The following is an 18,995-nucleotide window of genomic DNA, read 5'->3' on the forward strand; positions in this document are numbered from 1 at the left end:
CAGGCGGGCAGACCGGGCTCACCGCGAACTTGTTGTAGAGCTAGTAGGTGAGCAGCGGGTTGGGGGGTTGAGTTAACACGCAGGGTGGGGGGGCAGGAGGGAACACGGGAGTTGGGGGGCAGGCGGGCAGACCGGGCTCACCGCGAACTTGTGGTAGAGCTGGTAGGTGAGCAGTGGGTTGGGGGGTTGGGTTAACACACGGGGTGGGGGGGCGGGAGGGAACACGGGAGTTGGGGGGCAGGCGGGCAGACCGGGCTCACCGCGAACTTGTGGTAGAGCTGGTAGGTGAGCAGTGGGTTGGGGGGTTGAGTTAACAAGCGGGGTGGGGGGGCAGGAGGGAACACGGGAGTTGGGGGGCAGGCGGGCAGACCGGGCTCACCGCGAACTTGTTGTAGAGCTGGTAGGTGAGCAGCGGGTTGGGGGGTTGAGTTAACACGCAGGGTGGGGGGGCAGGAGGGAACACGGGAGTTGGGGGGCAGGCGGGCAGACCGGGCTCACCGCGAACTTGTGGTAGAGCTGGTAGGTGAGCAGTGGGTTGGGGGGTTGAGTTAACACGCGGGGTGGGGGGGCAGGAGGGAACACGGGAGTTGGGGGGCAGGCGGGCAGACCGGGCTCACCGTGAACCTGTGGTAGAGCTGGTAGGTGAGCAGTGGGTTGGGGGGTTGGGTTAACACACGGGGTGGGGGGGCAGGAGGGAACACGGGAGTTGGGGGGCAGGCGGGCAGACCGGGCTCACCGCGAACTTGTTGTAGAGCTGGTAGGTGAGCAGCGGGTTGGGGGGTTGAGTTAACACGCAGGGTGGGGGGGCAGGAGGGAACGCGGGAGTTGGGGGGCAGGCGGGCAGACCGGGCTCACCGCGAACTTGTGGTAGAGCTGGTAGGTGAGCAGCGGGTTGGGCAGCTCGCGGAAGTAGAGCTTGCACAGGGAGCTCACACAGTGGATGTCCTGCAGGTAGGTCGCCCGGCCCAGCTCTGGCACCCGCTCGCTGTCAAACTCGTGCCTGGGAAAAGGGGAAAGCGGGTATGGTGAGGCCAGTGCCTGCCCCCAAACTCTGCCCCCTTGCCCCCTAACCCAGCCACCCAAACCTGCTCTCCTGGGCCTCCCTACACTCTGCTTCCCAACACTGCCACTCAACCCTGACACCCTTCATCCCTAGCCCTGCCCCTTCACCCCTAACCCTGGGGGCCAGTCTGGTACCCCCCCACACAGTGCCCTGCACCCCCCACCCTCCCCTGCCTATCGCTGCACCCTGCACCTCTCCCGTGCCCTAATCCCCTCACTGCCTGCCACTCCCCTGTGCCCTGCCATGTGCCCCCCCTCCTGTGCCCACCCCCAGCTCCCCATTCCCGGGCCTCACCGCAGCTTCTGGATGTTGGAGGCGACGCCTGAGAGGCGATAGATCCCATCCACCATGCCGTGCTTCTCGATGAACTCTGAGCAGCAGCGCAGGACCTGGGGAACTGTGTGAGGCACGGGATAAGCAGGGGGTATGGGGACGGGTGGCAGCATCAAGACCTCCAAAGCCAGGCCGAGAGCAGAGGTGAGGCCATGGGACAGGGCATGGCTGGGGGAAAGGAGGCAGTGCCCCATACCGCCAGGATGGGAAAAGAGGCAAGTCCAGGGGACAGGGCATGGCCGGGGGAAAGGAGGCAGAGACCCACAGCACCAGGATGGGAGGAGAGGTGAGGTCAGGGGATGGGGCATGGCTGGGGGAAAGGAGGCAGAGACCCATAGCACCAGGATGGGAGCAGAGGCGAGGTCAGGGGATGGGGCATGGCTGGGGGAAAGGAGGCAGTGCCCCATAGCGCCAGGATGGGAGCAGAGGCGAGGTCAGGGGACAGGGCATGGCTGTGGGAAAGGAGTCAGTGCCCCATAGCGCCAGGATGGGAGCAGAGGCGAGGTCAGGGGATGGGGCATGGCTGGGGGAAAGGAGTCAGTGCCCCATAGCGCCAGAATGGGAGAAGAGGTAAGTCCAGGGGATGGGGCATGGCCGAGGGAAAGGAGGCAGAGCCCCATAGTGCCAGGATGGGAGCAGAGGCAAGGCCAGGGGATGGGACATGGCCAGGGGGAAAGGAGGCAGAGCCCCATAGCACCAGGATGGGAGGTGGGGAATGGACGGAGGCCAGGGCGCGACCAGGGGGGATGGGAGGCAGAGCCCTATAGTGCCAGGCAGGGGGATGGGACATGACCGGGGGGGATGGGAGGAAGTGTCCCATAGCGCCAGGCTGGGAAACGGGGTCCAGCTGGGAGGACAGGAGGCAGTGTCCCATAGTGCCAGGCTGGAGGGACGCACAGCCAGGGGGATGGGAGGCAGTGCCCCATAGTGCCAGGCTGGGAGATGGGGTCTGGCCGGGGGGATGGGAGGCAGCGTCCCATAGAGCCATGCTGGAGGGACGCACAGCTGGGGGGATGGGAGGCAGTGCCCCATAGCGCCAGGCTGGAGGATGGCGCACAGCTGGGGGGATGGGAGGCAGTGCCCCATAGTGCCAGGCAGGAAGACAAGATCTGGCCAGGGGGATGGGAGGCAGTGCCCCATAGCGCCAGGCTGGAGGATGGCGCACAGCTGGGGGGATGGGAGGCAGCATCCCATAGCGCCAGGCTGGAGGATGGGGCACAGCTGGGGGGATGGGAGGCAGTGCCCCATAGCGCCAGGCTGGAGGATGGGGCACAGCTGGGGGGATGGGAGGCAGTGCCCCATAGTGCCATGCAGGGAGACAAGATCTGGCCAGGGAGATGGGAGGCAGTATCCCATAGTGCCAGGCTGGAGGATGGGGCACAGCTGGGGGGATGGGAGGCAGTGCCCCATAGTGCCAGGCTGGAGGATGGGGCACAGCTGGGGGGATGGGAGGCAGTGCCCCATAGCGCCAGGCTGGAGGATGGCGCACAGCTGGGGGGATGGGAGGCAGTGCCCCATAGTGCCAGGCAGGAAGACAAGATCTGGCCAGGGGGATGGGAGGCAGTGCCCCATAGCGCCAGGCTGGAGGATGGCGCACAGCTGGGGGGATGGGAGGCAGCGTCCCATAGCGCCAGGCTGGAGGATGGGGCACAGCTGGGGGGATGGGAGGCAGTGCCCCATAGCGCCAGGCTGGAGGATGGGGCACAGCTGGGGGGATGGGAGGCAGTGTCCCATAGTGCCACGCAGGGAGACAAGATCTGGCCAGGGAGATGGGAGGCAGTATCCCATAGTGCCAGGCTGGAGGATGGGGCACAGCTGGGGGGACGGGAGGCAGTGCCCCATAGTGTCAGGTTGGGAGACAGGGCATGGCCGGGGGGATTGGAGGCAGTGCCTCAAAGCGCAAGCCCGGGGGGAGGGGCGCGACCAGGGGGAAGAGAGACAATGCCCTATAGGCCAGGGGTCCCACCATCGTGCCCCGAGTTCAGAAGATGCTCCCCCAGGTCGCAGCCGAAGACACGCTCACGCAGGATCCCGCGCTGCTTCAGTCGCTGCTTGCTGGGCCGTGACTTCATGAAGGTGCGAAGAAAACCAAGGAGCTTCCCGTGCTTCTTACACACTGCGGGACAGAGACTGTCACGAACCAGGAACAGCCGCACATAACACTGCATGGGGACAGCTCGCCCGAAACTGGGACACAGCCACCTCTGGGGTAGGGCAGACAGGAACAGCCACACATAACACCACATGGGGACAGCTCACTCCATACTGAGATACAGCCACCTCTGGGGCGGGGAAGGTGGGAACAACTGCATATAATGACGCATAGGGACAGCTCACCCAGCCCTGGGACGAAGCCACCTCAGAGGTTATAGCCGCAGATACCACTCTGCAGGGACATACTGCTCATTGCTGGGACGCAGCCACCTCTGGGGCAGGCCAGCTGGGTACAGCCACATACTACATCACAGTGGGACAACTTGCCCGGTGCTGGGACGTAGCTGGTGGGGAGTGGGGCAGCGGCCGCTCCCCCACTGAGCACAAGTGGAGCCTTGTCAATTTCTTGGTGCCTTTTTAATTTTTACTCACCCGGCGGCGCTCAGGGTCTTCGGCGGCACTTCGGTGCTGGGCCCTCACTCACTCCGGGTGTCTTCGGCAGCACTGAAGGACCCGCCGCCGAAATGCCGCCGAAGACCCGTGGAGCGAGTGAAGGTCCCGCTGCCAAGGCGCCACCGAAGACCCGGAGCGCTGCGGGGGGAGTAAAAGCACCGCCCCGTCAGTAAAAGTGCCGCAGTGGCTGCCCCCCTTTTTTTTTGTAAAAGCAGCTAAGAGTTCTGTGGCCCCTTATTGACTAACAAAGCTCCCCCTGTTCCCTCCACCTGGCTACGGCACTGCAGCCACCGCTGGGGCGGGAGAGCCAGGAACAGCCACACAGAACTCCTCATGGGGAGGCAGCCACCTCTGGGGTAGGGCGGAGAGAAACAGCCACACAACACCGCCCAGGTACAGCTCACCCGGCGCTGGGATGCAGCCACCTCTGGGTCAGGGTAGATAGGAACAGGAGCACGTGCCACCACACGGGGACAGCTCGCCTGGTGCTGGAAAACAGCCACCTATGGGGTGGGACAGCTGGGAACAGTAGCACATAATGACTCATGGGGCCGGTTCGCCTGGCACTGGGTCACAGCCACTTCAGCAGCAGTGTGGACAGAACAGCCACACACAACTCCACATGGGGACGGCTCACTCAGTGCTGGAGCACAGCCACCTCTAGGATGGGGTAGGGGGGAACAACTGCACATAACGTTGCAGCTTGCACGGTACCAGGACACAGCCGCGTCTGGGCTGGGACAGCTGGGAAGAGTTGCACATAAAACCACACAGGGAGAGCTTTCCCAGCTCCAGGATACAGCCACCTCTAGGACGGGGCAGCCGGGAACAGATGCACATAACACCGCCTGAGGACAACTTGCCCGGCACTGGGACACACACACCTCTGAGTCGGGGCAGCTGGGAACAGCCGCACATAATCCCTCCTAGGGACGGTTCACCTGGTGCTGGGACACAGCCACCACTCTGGGGTGCGGTGCAGAGGAACGGCCACACCTAACAGCACATGGGGATGGCTCACTCGGTACTGAGATACAGCCAACTCTGTGGCAGGGCAGCCAGGAACAGCTGCACATAACACCACACTGGCACAACTCGCCCAACGCTCGGACACAGCCACCTATGCGGTGGAGCAGACGGGAACAGTTGCACATACTGCACAGGGGCAGCTCGCACGATGCCAGGATGCAGCCACCTCTGGGGTGTAACAGCTGGGGACAGCCACACAAAACAGCGCACAGGGACTGCTCGCTCAGTGCTGGGACATAGTCACCTCTGGGGCAGGGCAGCTGGAAAAAGCCGCACATAACTTCTGACGGGGACAGTTCACCTGGTGCTGAGACACAGCCACCTCTGGGATAGGGTGGACAGAAACAGACACACATAACACCACATGGAGACAATGTCACGGAGTGTGGGGGAGTCAGGGCCCTGCACCCCCCACTTCCTACGATTCACCGTGACTCTGAGCCAGCCAGGAAAACAGAAGGTTTATTAGACAACAGGAACACAGTCCCAAGCAGGGCTTGTAGGTACAACCAGGACCCCCCTAGCCCGGTTCCTCTGGGGGGCAAGGCTCTTAGACCCCAGACTCGGGGTTCCCTGCCTCTTCCCAGCCAGCCCAAAACTGAAACTAAAAGCCCCTCCTTCTCTCCCCCTCTTCCTTTGTCCAGTTTCCCGGGCAAAGGTGTCGACTCACCCACCCCCCCCCCCAGCCTCACCTAAAGTCATCCCCTGCTCTCCATTCCCCATGCAGACAGTCCCATTAAAACTAAACGACATTCCCAGGTCTATCCACCCCGCTCCCTCCTGCATCACAGATGGATCACTTGGTACTGAGATACAGCCACCTCTGGAGTGGGGCAGCCGGGAACAGCCACATATAACACTGCACAGTGACAGCTCGCCCGGCGCTGGGATGAAACCACCTCTGCAGCAGGGCAGCCAGGTTATAGCCGCAGATAACACTGCACAAGGACATATTGCTCATTGCTGGGACACAGCCACCTCTGGATTGGGGCAGCCGGGAACAGCCACATATAACACTGCACAGTGACAGTTCACCTGGCGCTGGGATGCAGCACCTCTGGGGCAGGAGAGCCGGGAACAGCCGCAAATAACACCACACGGGGACAGCTTGCGCCACGCCAGGTCACAGTTACCTCTGCGGCAGGGCAGCTGGGAACTGCCACACATAACAGCACGGGGGAACAGCTTGCCTGGTGCTTGGACACAGGCACCTCTGGGGTGGAGCAACTGGGGACAACCCCACATAACACCAAATTGGTACTGCTCGCCTGATGATGGGACACAGCCACCTCTGGATTGGGGCAGATGGGAACGGGAGCACATAATGCCTCACAGGGACAGCTCGCCTGGCCCTGGGACCCAGACACCTCTGGGGTTGGACAGCCAGGAACAGTTGCACATAACACCACATAGGGACAGCTCACTTGGTACTGAGATACAGCCACCTCTGGGGCGGGGCAGGTGGGAACAGCCGCATATAACACCGCATGGGGACATACTGCTCACTGCTGGGATGGAGCCACTTCTGGAAGCCACTTCTGGAGTGGGGCAGCTGGGAACAGTGACACAAACCAGCACAGGGAGGGTTCACCTGGCACTGGGTTGCAGCCACTTCTGCAGTAGGGTGGAGAGGAACAGCCACACACAACTCCACATGGGGATGGCTCACTCGGTGCTGGAGCACGGCCACCTCTAGGGTGGGGAAGAGGGAAACAGTTGCACGTAACTCCACAGGGGGACAGCTCTCCTGGAGTTTGGATGCAGCCACCTCTGAGGCAGAGAAGATGGTAACTGCTCACGGTGACAGTTCGCCTGGTGTTGGGACACAGCCACCTCTGGGGCAGGAGAGCCGGGAACAGCTGCACATAACACCACAAGGAGACAGCTTGCGTGGTGCCAGGACACAGCTACCTCTGGGGCAGGAAAGCTGGGAACAGCCACACATAACACTGCAGGGAAAGAGCTCGCGCAGCACTGCGATACAGCCATGTCTGGGGCGGGGCAGCCAGGAAGAGATACACATAAAACCACACTGGGAGAGCTCGCCTGGCTCCAGTACACAGCCACCTCTGGGGTGGCACAGCCGTGAACAGCCACACATAACACCACACGGGGATGGTTCGCCTGGCGCTGGGACACAGCCATCTCTGGGGTAGGGCGGACAGAAGCAGACACACATAATACCACATGGGGACAGCTCACTTGGTACTGAGATACAGCCACCTCTGGGGCGGGGCAGGTGGGAACAGCCGCATATCATGCCACATGGGGACAGCTCGTCCAGCGCTGGGATGAAGCCATCTTTGGGGCGGGGCAGCTGGGTTATAGCCACAGATAGCACTGTATGGGGACATATTGCTCATTGCTGGGACACAGCCACCTCTGGAGTGAGGCAGCCACACTGGGACAACTTGCCTGGCGCTGGGACGCAGCCACTGCTGGGGCAGGGCAGCCGGGAAGAGACGCACATAACATTACAAGGGGACAGCTCGCCTGGCGGTGGATCACAGCCACCTCTGGGGTGGAGCAGCTGGGAACAGGCGTACAAACCACTGTGACAAAGTGAGGGATTTTCATGGTTTTTTCAATGGTTTGCATGCAGAGAAGGAGTTGGGACTCAGTTACCCTGGGTGTTGCTGGTTTAACAAGGTTATGGGAGAGGGTTTGTTGTTACACAGGACCAGTGAGGGAACTAGGGACACCGGCCAATGGCCTGGAGAATGGATACGCCCGCGACTGGTGACCAGGATGCCTAGCTCAGATGCCACAGCTGGTTCTGGCCAGTGGGAGGACAATGGCCTGCAGAGAGAGGATCCTGGTCAGCTGACCAGCCGGTTCCAGCCAGAGGGGGTACAAAGGACGGCTGAGAGGAGAGGAGGTCCAAGCGACCCTGTTTACCTGGACAGAGGTAGGTCTAAGGGAAGATGCTCTCAGATGCCCAGCTGGAAAGTCCAGGGTCTCTGGGCTGGGAGAAGAGAACAGGCAGAGCCCACCGGGATGCAGAGGAGATTTAGATGTACTGTGCTGAGGGAGGCCAGGCCTGAGAGTTTCCTGTGCTGGGTTCACACGCTCAATAAACCCTCCTGTTTTACGCTGGCTGAGAGTCGCTCCGGTCCAGAGATCAGGGTGGCATTATTCCCTCTGGGAGTGGAGGCCCCAGGTGTCCAGAGTGAGTGGACACCCTGAGGGGGCCCCTGGTGCAAGACAGATGTGCTAATGCTCAGAGAGGTGCAGTTCCAGGAGGTTGAGAGGCTTAACCCCTGAGAGAGAGTGGACCCCCAGGAAGGGCTGTCACACTGAAGGGGGTTCCCCCCAGGGACCCTACAGGGCCAAGAGTGGGGCACAACCTGTGAGTCTGTGACAATGTAGTAGCAAAGGATGGTTTGTGGATGCACCCTGTAGACAGCTGGCTGTGAGCACAGTCACTTTGCAGTGAGTGGCTGCCAGCGATAAAACGAGGAAACTGAAGGAACCAGCATGGAAATGACCTATAACCAGCTCCATAAGAGGGACCTGGCACATCTGTGCAGGGAGAGAAGGCTGAGTGTGGGGAGACTCACTAAGGAGCAGCTGATGGCTCAGCTTGTAGAGAATGATCAGTCTGAGGAATAGGCTCCAGAGCCCAGCAGGGGCAGCCGGGGAGTAGCCATGGGGGCAGTCCATGTAGCAGCTGGGAGTCTATCAGACCCAACTCCCTGGAGCTGGAGCTAAAAGTGAAGGAGCTGGAGATGGAGGAGCAGCAGGAGTTGGAGGAGAGACGGGCTGTGACGAAGTGGGAATGTTCTTAGTGTTTTCTCTAAATACTGTGTGGGTGCCTCAGTTTCCCCAATGCATTTCTTAAGTATCTAAGGGCGTGCGATTGTTGCAGAGCATAGAGGGCAGGGATATGCAAGGGTCTGCACAGAGAATGGCCGACACCCTGTCTCCTGGCAACTGATTGCAAGGGAGGGGGCCAGGCTAAGGTGCCAACTGAAGGTGTTGGAGAACAAAGAAATCAGGTGGCCTGCGGGCCTGGGAAAGAGACAAAGGGAGAGGAGGGGCTGGAGAGTTTCAGTTTGGAGCTGGTTGGGAAAATGGAGGGGAGGCCAGTCAGAGCTCCTGGCCATCCCTGGCCCCCCAAGATGGACCTGGCTGAGGAGGTTCTTTGTTCTTTACCTGCAAGGCCTGTTTTGGACTGTGTTCCTGTCATCTAAATAAACCTTCTGTTTTACTGGCTGGCTGAGAATCATGGTGAATTGCAGGGCCTTGTCTCCCCCCACACTCCGTGACATGGGCCAAGAGAGCCTTCCGGGGGACGGGGGGTAAGTGGGAAACGGCCCCGAGACACCAGTTTTGTGGGGAATCTAGATACCAAACTGCTACCTCAGTTTAAGGAGGCGGGGGATATTGATGCCTACCTCACAGCCTTTGAGAAGGGTTGGGATCTACACCAGATTGATCCCACAGACAGGCTCTGCTGTCTACCTGCCCTGCTGGGTCCCAAGGCCACAGAGGCATTCAGCCAAATGGATGGTATTGGGATGGGGGACTATGACCTGTTCAAACAGGCTTTGCTGCTGAAGTTTGAACTGAACCCCAAGGCATACAGGAAACGATTCCAGGGTGCAGGCAAGATCTCAGGTGTCACTTACAAGGAGGTCACCAACCTGCTGTGGGAATATCTCCGCAAGTGGGGGAAGGGAGCAGGGGCCACTATCGCAGAGGCTGTGTATAACCTGGTGGGGTTGGAGCAGCTGTATGACATCTGCTCTCCAGACCTTAAGGTGTGGTTAGTGGACTGGAAGCCCAAAGATCTGCGCAGTGTGGGGGCAGTTTGTGGACAGCAGATGGGAGGTAAGGAGGGACCCAAAGAGGCTGGGGTGCATGATCACCTAAAAGGCAGTCAGCTGTGAACCAGCTGAGCAGCGAACAGCAGAAAGGCTAACAGAGGGAGTTTGACTGGGAGTTCGCCTGGGGAGGGCCCACTGAGGCATTCAACTTGCAGGCTCCTCTGAGTAGTTGCTGCAGTAGCTGAGGAAGCTCTTAGAAGGAAGGAGCTATGGATGGTGAGTGATCAGCTGTTGTGACCTGCACAGGTTGTGCCATGTTTGTCTTTCTTCCACAGGACAGAAGCGACTTTGTCTGTACAAAGTGCAAGCTGGTCTCCTTATTGGAAGAGAAGCTTCAAGTCTGGAGAAACAAGTATCGACCCTGCATTGCATAAGAGAAAATGAAGATTTCCTGGACAGACATCAGGAGATGCTTCTACAGGCACAACATTCTGAAGAATCAGGGCAGGCTGCACAGCAGGGACAGAAGGACGGTGAAGAAATCTGGAAGCATGTGACCTCCAGAAGAAGAAAGAGGAGCGTCCATGTACCAACAAAGCAGATACAGGTGAACAACCGTTTTCATGTTCTTTCCACAGGTACTAATGCGGAGAGTGGACTACATGATACATCTGAGGGAGGGGAGCAGAAGGAGACTCCACCGACTGGAAGGCATGAGATGCACTGTCCTAGGGATGGGGGTTCCACGGCCACCGCTCCCAAGAGAAGGAGGCAGGTGGTGGTGGTCGGGGACTCCCTCCTCAGGGGAACTGAGTTATCTATCTGCTGTCCCGATCGGGAAGACTGAGAGGTCTGCTGCTTGCCAGGAGCTAGGATTCATGATGTGACGGAGAGACTGCCGAGACTCATCAAGCCTTTAGATTGCTACCCTTTCCTGCTTCTCCATGTGGGCACCAATGATACTGCCAAGAATGACCTTGAGCGGATCACTGCAGATTACGTGGCTCTGGGAAGAAGGATAAGGGAGTTGAGGCGCAAGTGGTGTTCTCGTCCATCCTCCCTGTGCAAAGAAAAGGCCTGGGTAGGGATCGTTGAATTGTGGAAGTCAACGAATGGCTACACAGGTGGTGTGGGAGAGAAGGCTTTGGATGTCTGACCATGAGATGGTGTTCCAAGAAGGAGGAGAGATAGGCAGAGACGGGCTCCACCTAACGAAGACAGAGAAGAGCATCTTCGCCAGCAGGCTGGCTAACCTAGTGAGGAGGGCTTTAAACTAGGTTCACGGGGGGAAAAAGACCAAAGCCCTGAGGTAAGTCGGGAAGTGGGATAGGGGGAGGAAGCATGAGCAGGAGAGCACAAGGGGGAAGGACTCCTGTCCCATACTGAGAACGCAGGACGATCAGCGAGTTATCTTAACTGCCTATATACAAATGCAAGAAGCCTGGGAAACAAGCAGGGGGAACTGGAAGTCCTGGCACAGTCAAAGAATTATGATGTGAATGGAATAACAGAGACTTGGTGGGATAACTCACCTGACTGGAGTACTGTCATGGATGGAAGGACAGGCAAGGCAGAAAAGGTGCGGGAGTTGCACTGTATGTTAGAGAGCAGTACGACTGCTCAGAGCTCCAGTATGAAACTGCAGAAAAACCTGAGAGTCTCTGGATTAAGTTTAGAAGTGGGAGCAACAAGGGTGATGTCATGGTGGGAGTCTGCTATAGACCACCAGACCAGGGGGATGAGGTGGATGAGGCTTTCTTCCAGCAACTAACAGAAGTTACTAGATCACAGGCCCTGGTTCTCATGGGAGACTTCAATTACCCCAATATCTAGAGCAATACAGCAGTGCACAGATAATCCAGGACGTTTTTGGGAAGTGTAGGGGACAATTTCCTGGTGCAAGTGCTGGAGGAACCAGCTGGGGCAGAGCTCCTCTAGACCTGCTGCTCACAAACTGGGAAGAATTAGTAGGGGAAGCAAAAGTGGATGGGAACCTGGGAGGCAGTGACCATGAGATGGTTGAGTTCAGGATCCTGACACAAGGAAGAAAGGAGAGCAGCAGAATACGGACCCTGGACTTCAGGAAAGCAGACTTTGACTCCCTCAGGGAACTGATGGGCAGGATCCCCTGGGAGAATAACATGAGGGGGAAAGGAGCCCAGGAGAGCTGGCTGTATTTTAAAGAATCCTTATTGAGGTTGCAGGAACAAACCATCCTGATGTGTAGAAAGAATAGTAAATATGGAAGGAGACCAGCTTGGCTTAACAGTGAAATCCTTGCTGATCTTAAACGCAAAAAAGAAACTTACAAGAAGTGGAAGATTGGACTAAATGACCAGGGAGGAGTATAAAAATATTGCTCAGGTTGCAGGAGTGAAATCAGGAAGGCCAAATCACACTTGGAGTTGAAGCTAGCAAGAGATGTTAAGAGTAACAAGAAGGGTTTCTTCAGGTATGGTAGCAACAAGAAGGTCAAGGAAAGTGTGGGCCCCTTACTGAATGAGGGAGCCAACCTAGTGACAGAGGATGTGGAAAAAGCTAATGTACTCAATGATTTTTTTGCCTCTGTCTTCACAAACAAGGTCAGCTCCCAGACTGCTGCACTGGGCAGCACAGCATGGGGAAGAGGTGACCAGCCCTCTGTGCAGAAAGAAGTGCTTCAGGACTATTTAGAAAAGCTGGACGAGCACAAGTCCATGGGGCCGGATGTGCTGCACCCGAGGGTGCTAAAGGAATTGGCGGATGTGACTGCAGAACCATTGGCCATTACCTTTGAAAACTCATGGGGATCGGGGGAGGTCTTGGATGACTGGAAAAAGGCTAATGTAGAGCCCATCTTTAAAAAAGGGAAGAAGGATCCAGGGAACTACAGGCCAGTCAGCTTCACCTCAGTCCCTGGAAATATCATGGAGCAGGTCCTCAAGGAATCAATTCTGAAGCACTTAGAGGAGAAGAAGGTGATCAGGAACAGTCAGCATGGATTCACCAAGGGCACGTCATGCCTGGCTAACCTAATTGCCTTCTATGAGGAGATAACTGGCTTTGTGGATGAGGGGAAAGCAGTGGACGTGTTATTCCTTGACTTTAGCAAAGCTTTTGTTATGGGCTCCCACAGTATTCTTGCCATCAAGTTAAAGAAGTATGGGCTGGATCAATGGACTATAAGGTGGATAGAAAGCTGGCTAGATCATCAGACTCAATGGGTGGTGATCAATGGCTCCACGTCTAGTAGGCAGCCAGTATCAAGCAGAGTGCCCCAAGGGTCAGTTCTGGGGCCGGTTTTGTTCAATATCTTCATTAATGATCTGGAGGATGGCGTGGGCTGCATCCTCAGCAAGTTTCCAGAGGACATTAAACTGAGAGGAGTGGTAGATATGCTGGAGGGTAGGGATAGGATACAGAGGGACCTAGACAAATTAGAGGTTTGGGCCAAAAGAAATCTGATGAGGTTCAACAAGGACAAGTGCAGAGTCCTGCACTAGGATGGAAGAATCCCATGCACTGCTACAGACTAGGGACCGAATGGCTAGGAAGCAGTGCTGCAGAAAAGGACCTAGGGGTTACAGTGGATGAGAAGCTGGATATGAGTCAACAGTGTGCCCTTGTTGCCAAGAAGACTAATGGCATTTTGGGTTGTATAAGTAGGGGCATTGATAGCAGATCGAGGGATGTGATCATTCCCCTCTATTCGACATTGATGAGGCCTCATCTGGAGTACTGTGTCCAGTTTTGGGCCCCAGACTACAAGAAGGATGTGGAAAAATTGGAAAGAGTCCAGAGGAGGGCAACAAAAATGATTAGGGGGCTGAAGCACATGACTTATGAGGAGAGGCTGAGGGAACTGGGATTGTTTAGTCTGCAGAAGAGAAGAATGAGGGGGGATTTGATAGCTGCTTTCAACTACCTGAAAGGGGGTTCCAAAGAGGATGGATGTAGACTGTTCTCAGTGGTAACAAATGACAGAACAAGGAGTAATGGTCTCAAGTTGTAGTGGGGGAGATTTAGGTTGGACATTAGGAAAAACTGAGGCACCATCAACCAGGGCTGTACCCTCAAACCCAGTGGCCGAATTCAGATGGAGCTGCAGGAGGATCTCTCTTTAGAGAAGCTGAGGGCCAGAGCAGTGCAGGATCCCAGGGGAGGACCACCGGGAGAGATTCTTGTGGGAGAAGGGATTCCTGTACCGGGAATGCACTGGTTTGGGGCGAACTGAACCTTGGAAAGCCAGGAGGCAGTTGATGGTTCCCCAAAGGTACTGCCGCAGACTATTGTACTTGCCTACGATATTCCTTAGAGGTTTTTAAGGTCAGGCTTGACAAAGCCCTGGCCGGGATGATTTAGTTGGGAATTGGTCCTGCTTTGAGCAGGGGGTTGGACTAGATACCTCCTGAGGTCCCTTCCAACCCTGAGATTCTCTGATTCCCCTTTCAGGGCATATGGCACAACAGGCAGAGGCTGCTGCAGAACTTTTACTGGCCTGAAGTCTTTGACTCTGTCCAACAGTATTGCAGGTCCTGTGACTCCTGCCAGGGGGTGGGAAAGGCCCGGGATAAGTGTAAAGCACCTGTGACAAAGTGGGACTGTTCTTAATGTTTCCCCTGAATATTGTGTGGGTGCCTCAGTTTCTGGCCGGCCCTCTGTCGCCTAGCAACTAATGGCAGGCTCTTCCCCCCGCAAGGTGATAGCTAAAGGTGTGGGAGAACAAAGAGGTCAAGTGATCTCCTGGCCCAGGAAGGGAAATCAGCAGAGAAGGAGGGGCTGGAGGGGGTTTCAGTTTGGGGGCTAGCTGGGGACGAGGAATGAGGGCAGACGTGGGGGTCTGCCTCACTGGGCCCCAGAATGGACCTGGCTGAGGGGTCCGGATCTCTGTACCTATAAGCTCTGTTTTAGACCATGTTCCTGTCATCTAATAAACCTGTTTTACTGGCTGACTGAGAGTCATGTCTGACTGCGAAGTGGGAGTGCAGGACCCTGAGTGGACTCGCTGTGGGAAGTGCACGGAGGGGCAGAAGACGCTGAATGCTCCAAGGAGAGACCCAGGATGTGAAGCCGTGTGAGCTTCTTGCCCTGCAGACAGTCTGCTCCAAGGAAGAGGAGTTTCCCCAAAGTCCTGACTGGCCTGGTGGGGAGCAGTTTCAGAGCATCGCCCAGGAACTCCATGACAGCACCTCTGAGACCTTTGCCCACCATAGATGAGCCTTTTCAGAAGGGGGCCATGGACATCGTGGGGCCCCTCAGCAGGGTGACCCAGTCAGGGATGAAATACATTCTGGGGGTGTTGGATTTCGCTTCCTGCTATCCTGAGGCGGTGGCCTTGTCCTCTATCTAGGCAGACACCGTGGCAGATGCACTGCTGCCCATTGTCAGCAGAGTGGGTTTCTCCAAGGAGGTCCTTACAGACTTCAGATCGGGCATGCTCCAGTGCTTGTGGGAGAAGTGTTGGGTCCGGCACACCTGGGCCTCGGCATATCACCCTCAGTACAATGGGCTGGTGGAGAGGTTCAATGGGACCCTAGAGATGATGCTGAAAACATTTATGGACCATCACCCACAGGACTGGGACAAGTATTTACCCCACCTGCTGTTTCCATACAGGGACGTGCCCCAGGAATCCACAGCGTTTTCCCTGTCTGAGTTACTGTATGGGAGAAGAGTGAGAGCACCCCAGACTTGATGAGGGACAGGTGAGAGGTGAAGGCTTCCCTCGACAGAGAATCAGTGGTGGAGTATGTACTGACCTTCCTGGAAAAGCTTGCGGAGCTCATGGGTTTGGCCAGGGGAAACCTAGTCAGGGCACAGAGGAAGCAGAAGGTCTGGTACAACCATTCAGCATGTGCCTGCTCCTATCCTATCAGGGACCAGGTGATGCTTCTCATCCCCGAAAGGAAGAACCAGCTGCAAGCTGCCTGGGACTGTCTCTTCAAGGTCATCAGACAGGTAAAAGAGGTCAATTATGTAGTGGAACTGTCCAACTGGGCACACAGCCACCGGGTGTATCATGTCAACATGATGAAGCTGTACTGGGACAGGGAGAAGCTGGTGCTGGCTGTGTGTGGGCAGTGGGAGGAGAAGGGAGAGGATTCCCTGGTGGGACTCCTCCCTGAGGCTAGGGCTGACCCCTAGCTGGAATCGATTCCCCTCTCATACCACCCAACTCTTGCCCAGCAGGCTGAGATCAGAGGAGTGCTGCATTCATTACTAGCAGCTAGTTTCCAACTGACTGGGGCTCACAAACCTGGATGTTCACTGGGTGGAGACGGGAGCCAACCATCCCATCAGGTGTTCCCCAGTCAGGGTGTCATAAACAGATGGTAAAGGGCAATGTCTCTTGTACCTGTAAAGGGTTAACTAACTCAGTAAACCTGGAACATCTGACCAGAGGACAAATCAGGAGACAAGATACTTTCAAATCTTGGTGGAGGGAAGCCTTTGTTTGTGTTTTTTGGGTTTTTGCACTGTTCTCTCTGGGGGCTAGGAGAGGCCAGACATGCATCCAGGTTCCTCCAATCTTTCTGAAAAAGTCTCTTCTGCTAAATTTAGTAAGTACTAGTTAGAAAGGCGGTTTAGTCTTTTGATTATTTTCTTTATTGCAAATGCATATTTTGCTGGAAGGATTGTATTTCTGTTTGCCGCAACTTGTATTGTGCTCGGGGTAGGATTCTCTCTATTCTCTATAAACTGAAAGACCCTGTAACATTTTTTCATCTTGATATTACAGAGATAATTTTTTACTTTTTCTTTCTTTTATTAAAAGCTTTTCTTTTTAAGAACCTGATTGATTTTTCCCTTGTCTAAGACTCAAGGGGAGGGGGTCTGCACTCACCACGGAATTGGTGGGAGAAAGGAGAGAAGGGGGGAGGAAAAGCCTGATTTCTCTCTGTGTTAGGAATCTCTCTCTCTCTCAGGGAGTGATAAGGGGGAAAAGAGGAGGGGGGAAGGCGAATTTCCTCTTTGTTTTAGATTCACGGAGCTTGAATCTGTATAGTCTCTACAGGATAACCCAGGGAGGGGATGCCTGGGAGAGGCAACAGTGGGGGAAAGGGTTTACTTTCCTTGTGCTAAGATCCAAGGGGGGTTGGGTCTTAGGGTCCCCAGGGAAGAGTCTGGGGAGTCAGAAAGTGTCCCAAAACACTATATTTTGGGTGGTGGCAGCTCTATCATTTCTAAGCTAGTATTAGGCTTAGAGGGGTTCATGCAGGTACCCCATCTTTTGGATGCTAAGGTTCAGAGTGTGGATACTACCTTGACACAGGATCACTGGGAAAGCAGCCCAGGACCTGGAGAGAGAGGTTGGAGACATGCTGGCTTTAGGGATGATTCAGCCACCTGCCAGCCCCTGGGCCTCTCCTGTGGTGCCGGTTCCCAAGGAGGACGGGTCGATCTGGATCGGAAGCTCAATGCCATCACCGTGTCTTATGCCTAACCCATCCGTAGGACTGATGAGGCCCTAGAGAAGTTGGGGTGCCCGGTACCTCACTACTATGGATCTCAAAAAGGCTACTGGCAGGTGGCTTTGGACCCAGAGGCCCGGGCGTTGTCTGCCTTCACCACCCCAATAGGGCTCTTCGAGTTCCTGGTCCTGCCTTTTGGCCTCAAGGGGGCACCTGTCACCTTTTAGCGCCTGCTGGACCAGTTACTGGGGGGGTGGAGGATTTTGCTCCAGCGCAGGGGTTGGCAACGTTTCAGAAGTGGTGTGCTGAGTCTTCATTTATTCACTCTGATTTAAGGTTTCCCATGCCAGTAATACATTTTAATGATTTTAGAAATTCTCTTTCTATAAGTCTATAATATATAATTAAACTATAGTTGTATGTAAAGTAAATAAGGTTTTAAAAATGTTTAAGAAGTTTCATTTAAAATTAAATTAAAATGCAGAGCCCCCGGATCAGTGGCCAGGACCCAGGCAGTGTCAGTGCCACTGAAAATCAGCTTGCGTGCCGCCATAGGTTGCCTAATCCTGCTCTAGTGTATATTGACGGTATCTGTGTCTTTAGACAGACCTGGGAAGAACATGTGTTCCAGGTGAAGAGGCTTCCAGGATGGAGGACTGACCATAAAAGCTAGAAAGTGCAAGGTGGGGATGGCAGGGGTGTTATATCTAGGCCACAAGGTGGGGAGTGGCCACCTGAAGCTGGAACTGGCCAAAGTGGAGGCAATGAAGGACTGGCCCACTCCCCAGACTAAGAAGCAGGTCCAGGCTTTCACTGGGATGGCAGGGTACTACCGCAGGTTCGTGCCCCACTTTAGCTCCCTTGCAGCTCCCCTGACAGAGCTTTGTAGGAAGGCAAAGCCGGACAAGGTGGTCTGGACCGAGCAGCGCCAGAGGGCTCTCTGTGCGCTAAAGGGAACACTCATCCAAAGCCCAGTGCTGGTAATTCCGGATTTTAACAAACCCTTCCTGGTGTTCACCAACGCCTCAGACACGGGGCTGGGTGCGGTACTGATGCAAACTGATACTAAGGGGGAGAGATACCCCATTGTGTATGCAGCTGGGTGGTTACCCGCTCCTGCCCTGAGGGGTTTAAAAAGTGGCTTGGGAGGGCTGGAAAGCTGCAGCTCTAAAAGCTGGGTTGACTGGAGAAGCAGCCACAGCTGGGCCATGCCCCAATCAGGCCCAGCTGCTCCCTATAAGAGGCAGTGAGCCAGAAGCCCAAGGAGTGAGTCTCCCTCTGCCTGTAGAGGGAGAAGGGCCTGGCTGCAGGGAGCTAGAGACAGGGTACCTGAGTGATGCAGGGCTGGGGACAGGCAGAGGAGCTGGGAAGCTCCAGCCTGGAAAGCCCCAGGCTGTGGCCTAGCATTGTGCAACAAGTACTGGAGGTTGCAGAGGGCAGCAGGTCCAAACCCCTTTGCTGATGATGAGTGGCCAATACTGCAGCCTGCCCCAGTGAAGGGGGGCTAGATGGAGACTGGGCAGTAGCCAAAACTGAGGCAAAGTGGGTTGGGGGTTCCCCAGGGAGGGGAGACCCAGATTAGTGGGGTACTGCCAGGGGGATGCACCCCAGTTAAAAGGGCACCGGGGTCCAGGGAGGGACATGGGGGCCAAGAGGACAGGGGGATCACCAGCCTGCAGAGGGTGCTCCAGAGCTAATTCCCTGAGACCAGCAGGAGGCCCCGTGGGGGTGAGTCTGCACGTTTACAGTGTACTTGAGTGAGAAGCTGCTGCCCGGGAGCAGCACTATGCAGCCATAGAGAAG

General features: G+C 56.2%; 1 protein-coding gene across 3 annotated transcripts in view; it reads right to left on the reverse strand.

Moving 5' to 3' along the window:
* Window positions 1-18,995, reverse strand: part of ARHGAP33 (Rho GTPase activating protein 33) — a 67,636-nt gene that overhangs the window by 20,429 nt on the left and 28,212 nt on the right. For all 3 annotated transcript variants that reach the window (XM_030543341.1, XM_030543340.1, XM_030543339.1), the window contains 3 exons: window positions 3,363-3,512; window positions 1,358-1,460; window positions 856-1,000 (listed from right to left, as the gene is read on the reverse strand). In XM_030543341.1, the coding sequence (XP_030399201.1) occupies window positions 856-1,000; window positions 1,358-1,460; window positions 3,363-3,512 (398 nt within the window). The remainder of the gene's footprint in view (window positions 1-855; window positions 1,001-1,357; window positions 1,461-3,362; window positions 3,513-18,995) is intronic.

This window comes from Gopherus evgoodei, unplaced genomic scaffold (assembly GCF_007399415.2).
Source record: "Gopherus evgoodei ecotype Sinaloan lineage unplaced genomic scaffold, rGopEvg1_v1.p scaffold_31_arrow_ctg1, whole genome shotgun sequence".
In the NCBI taxonomy this organism is placed as follows: domain Eukaryota; kingdom Metazoa; phylum Chordata; order Testudines; family Testudinidae; genus Gopherus; species Gopherus evgoodei.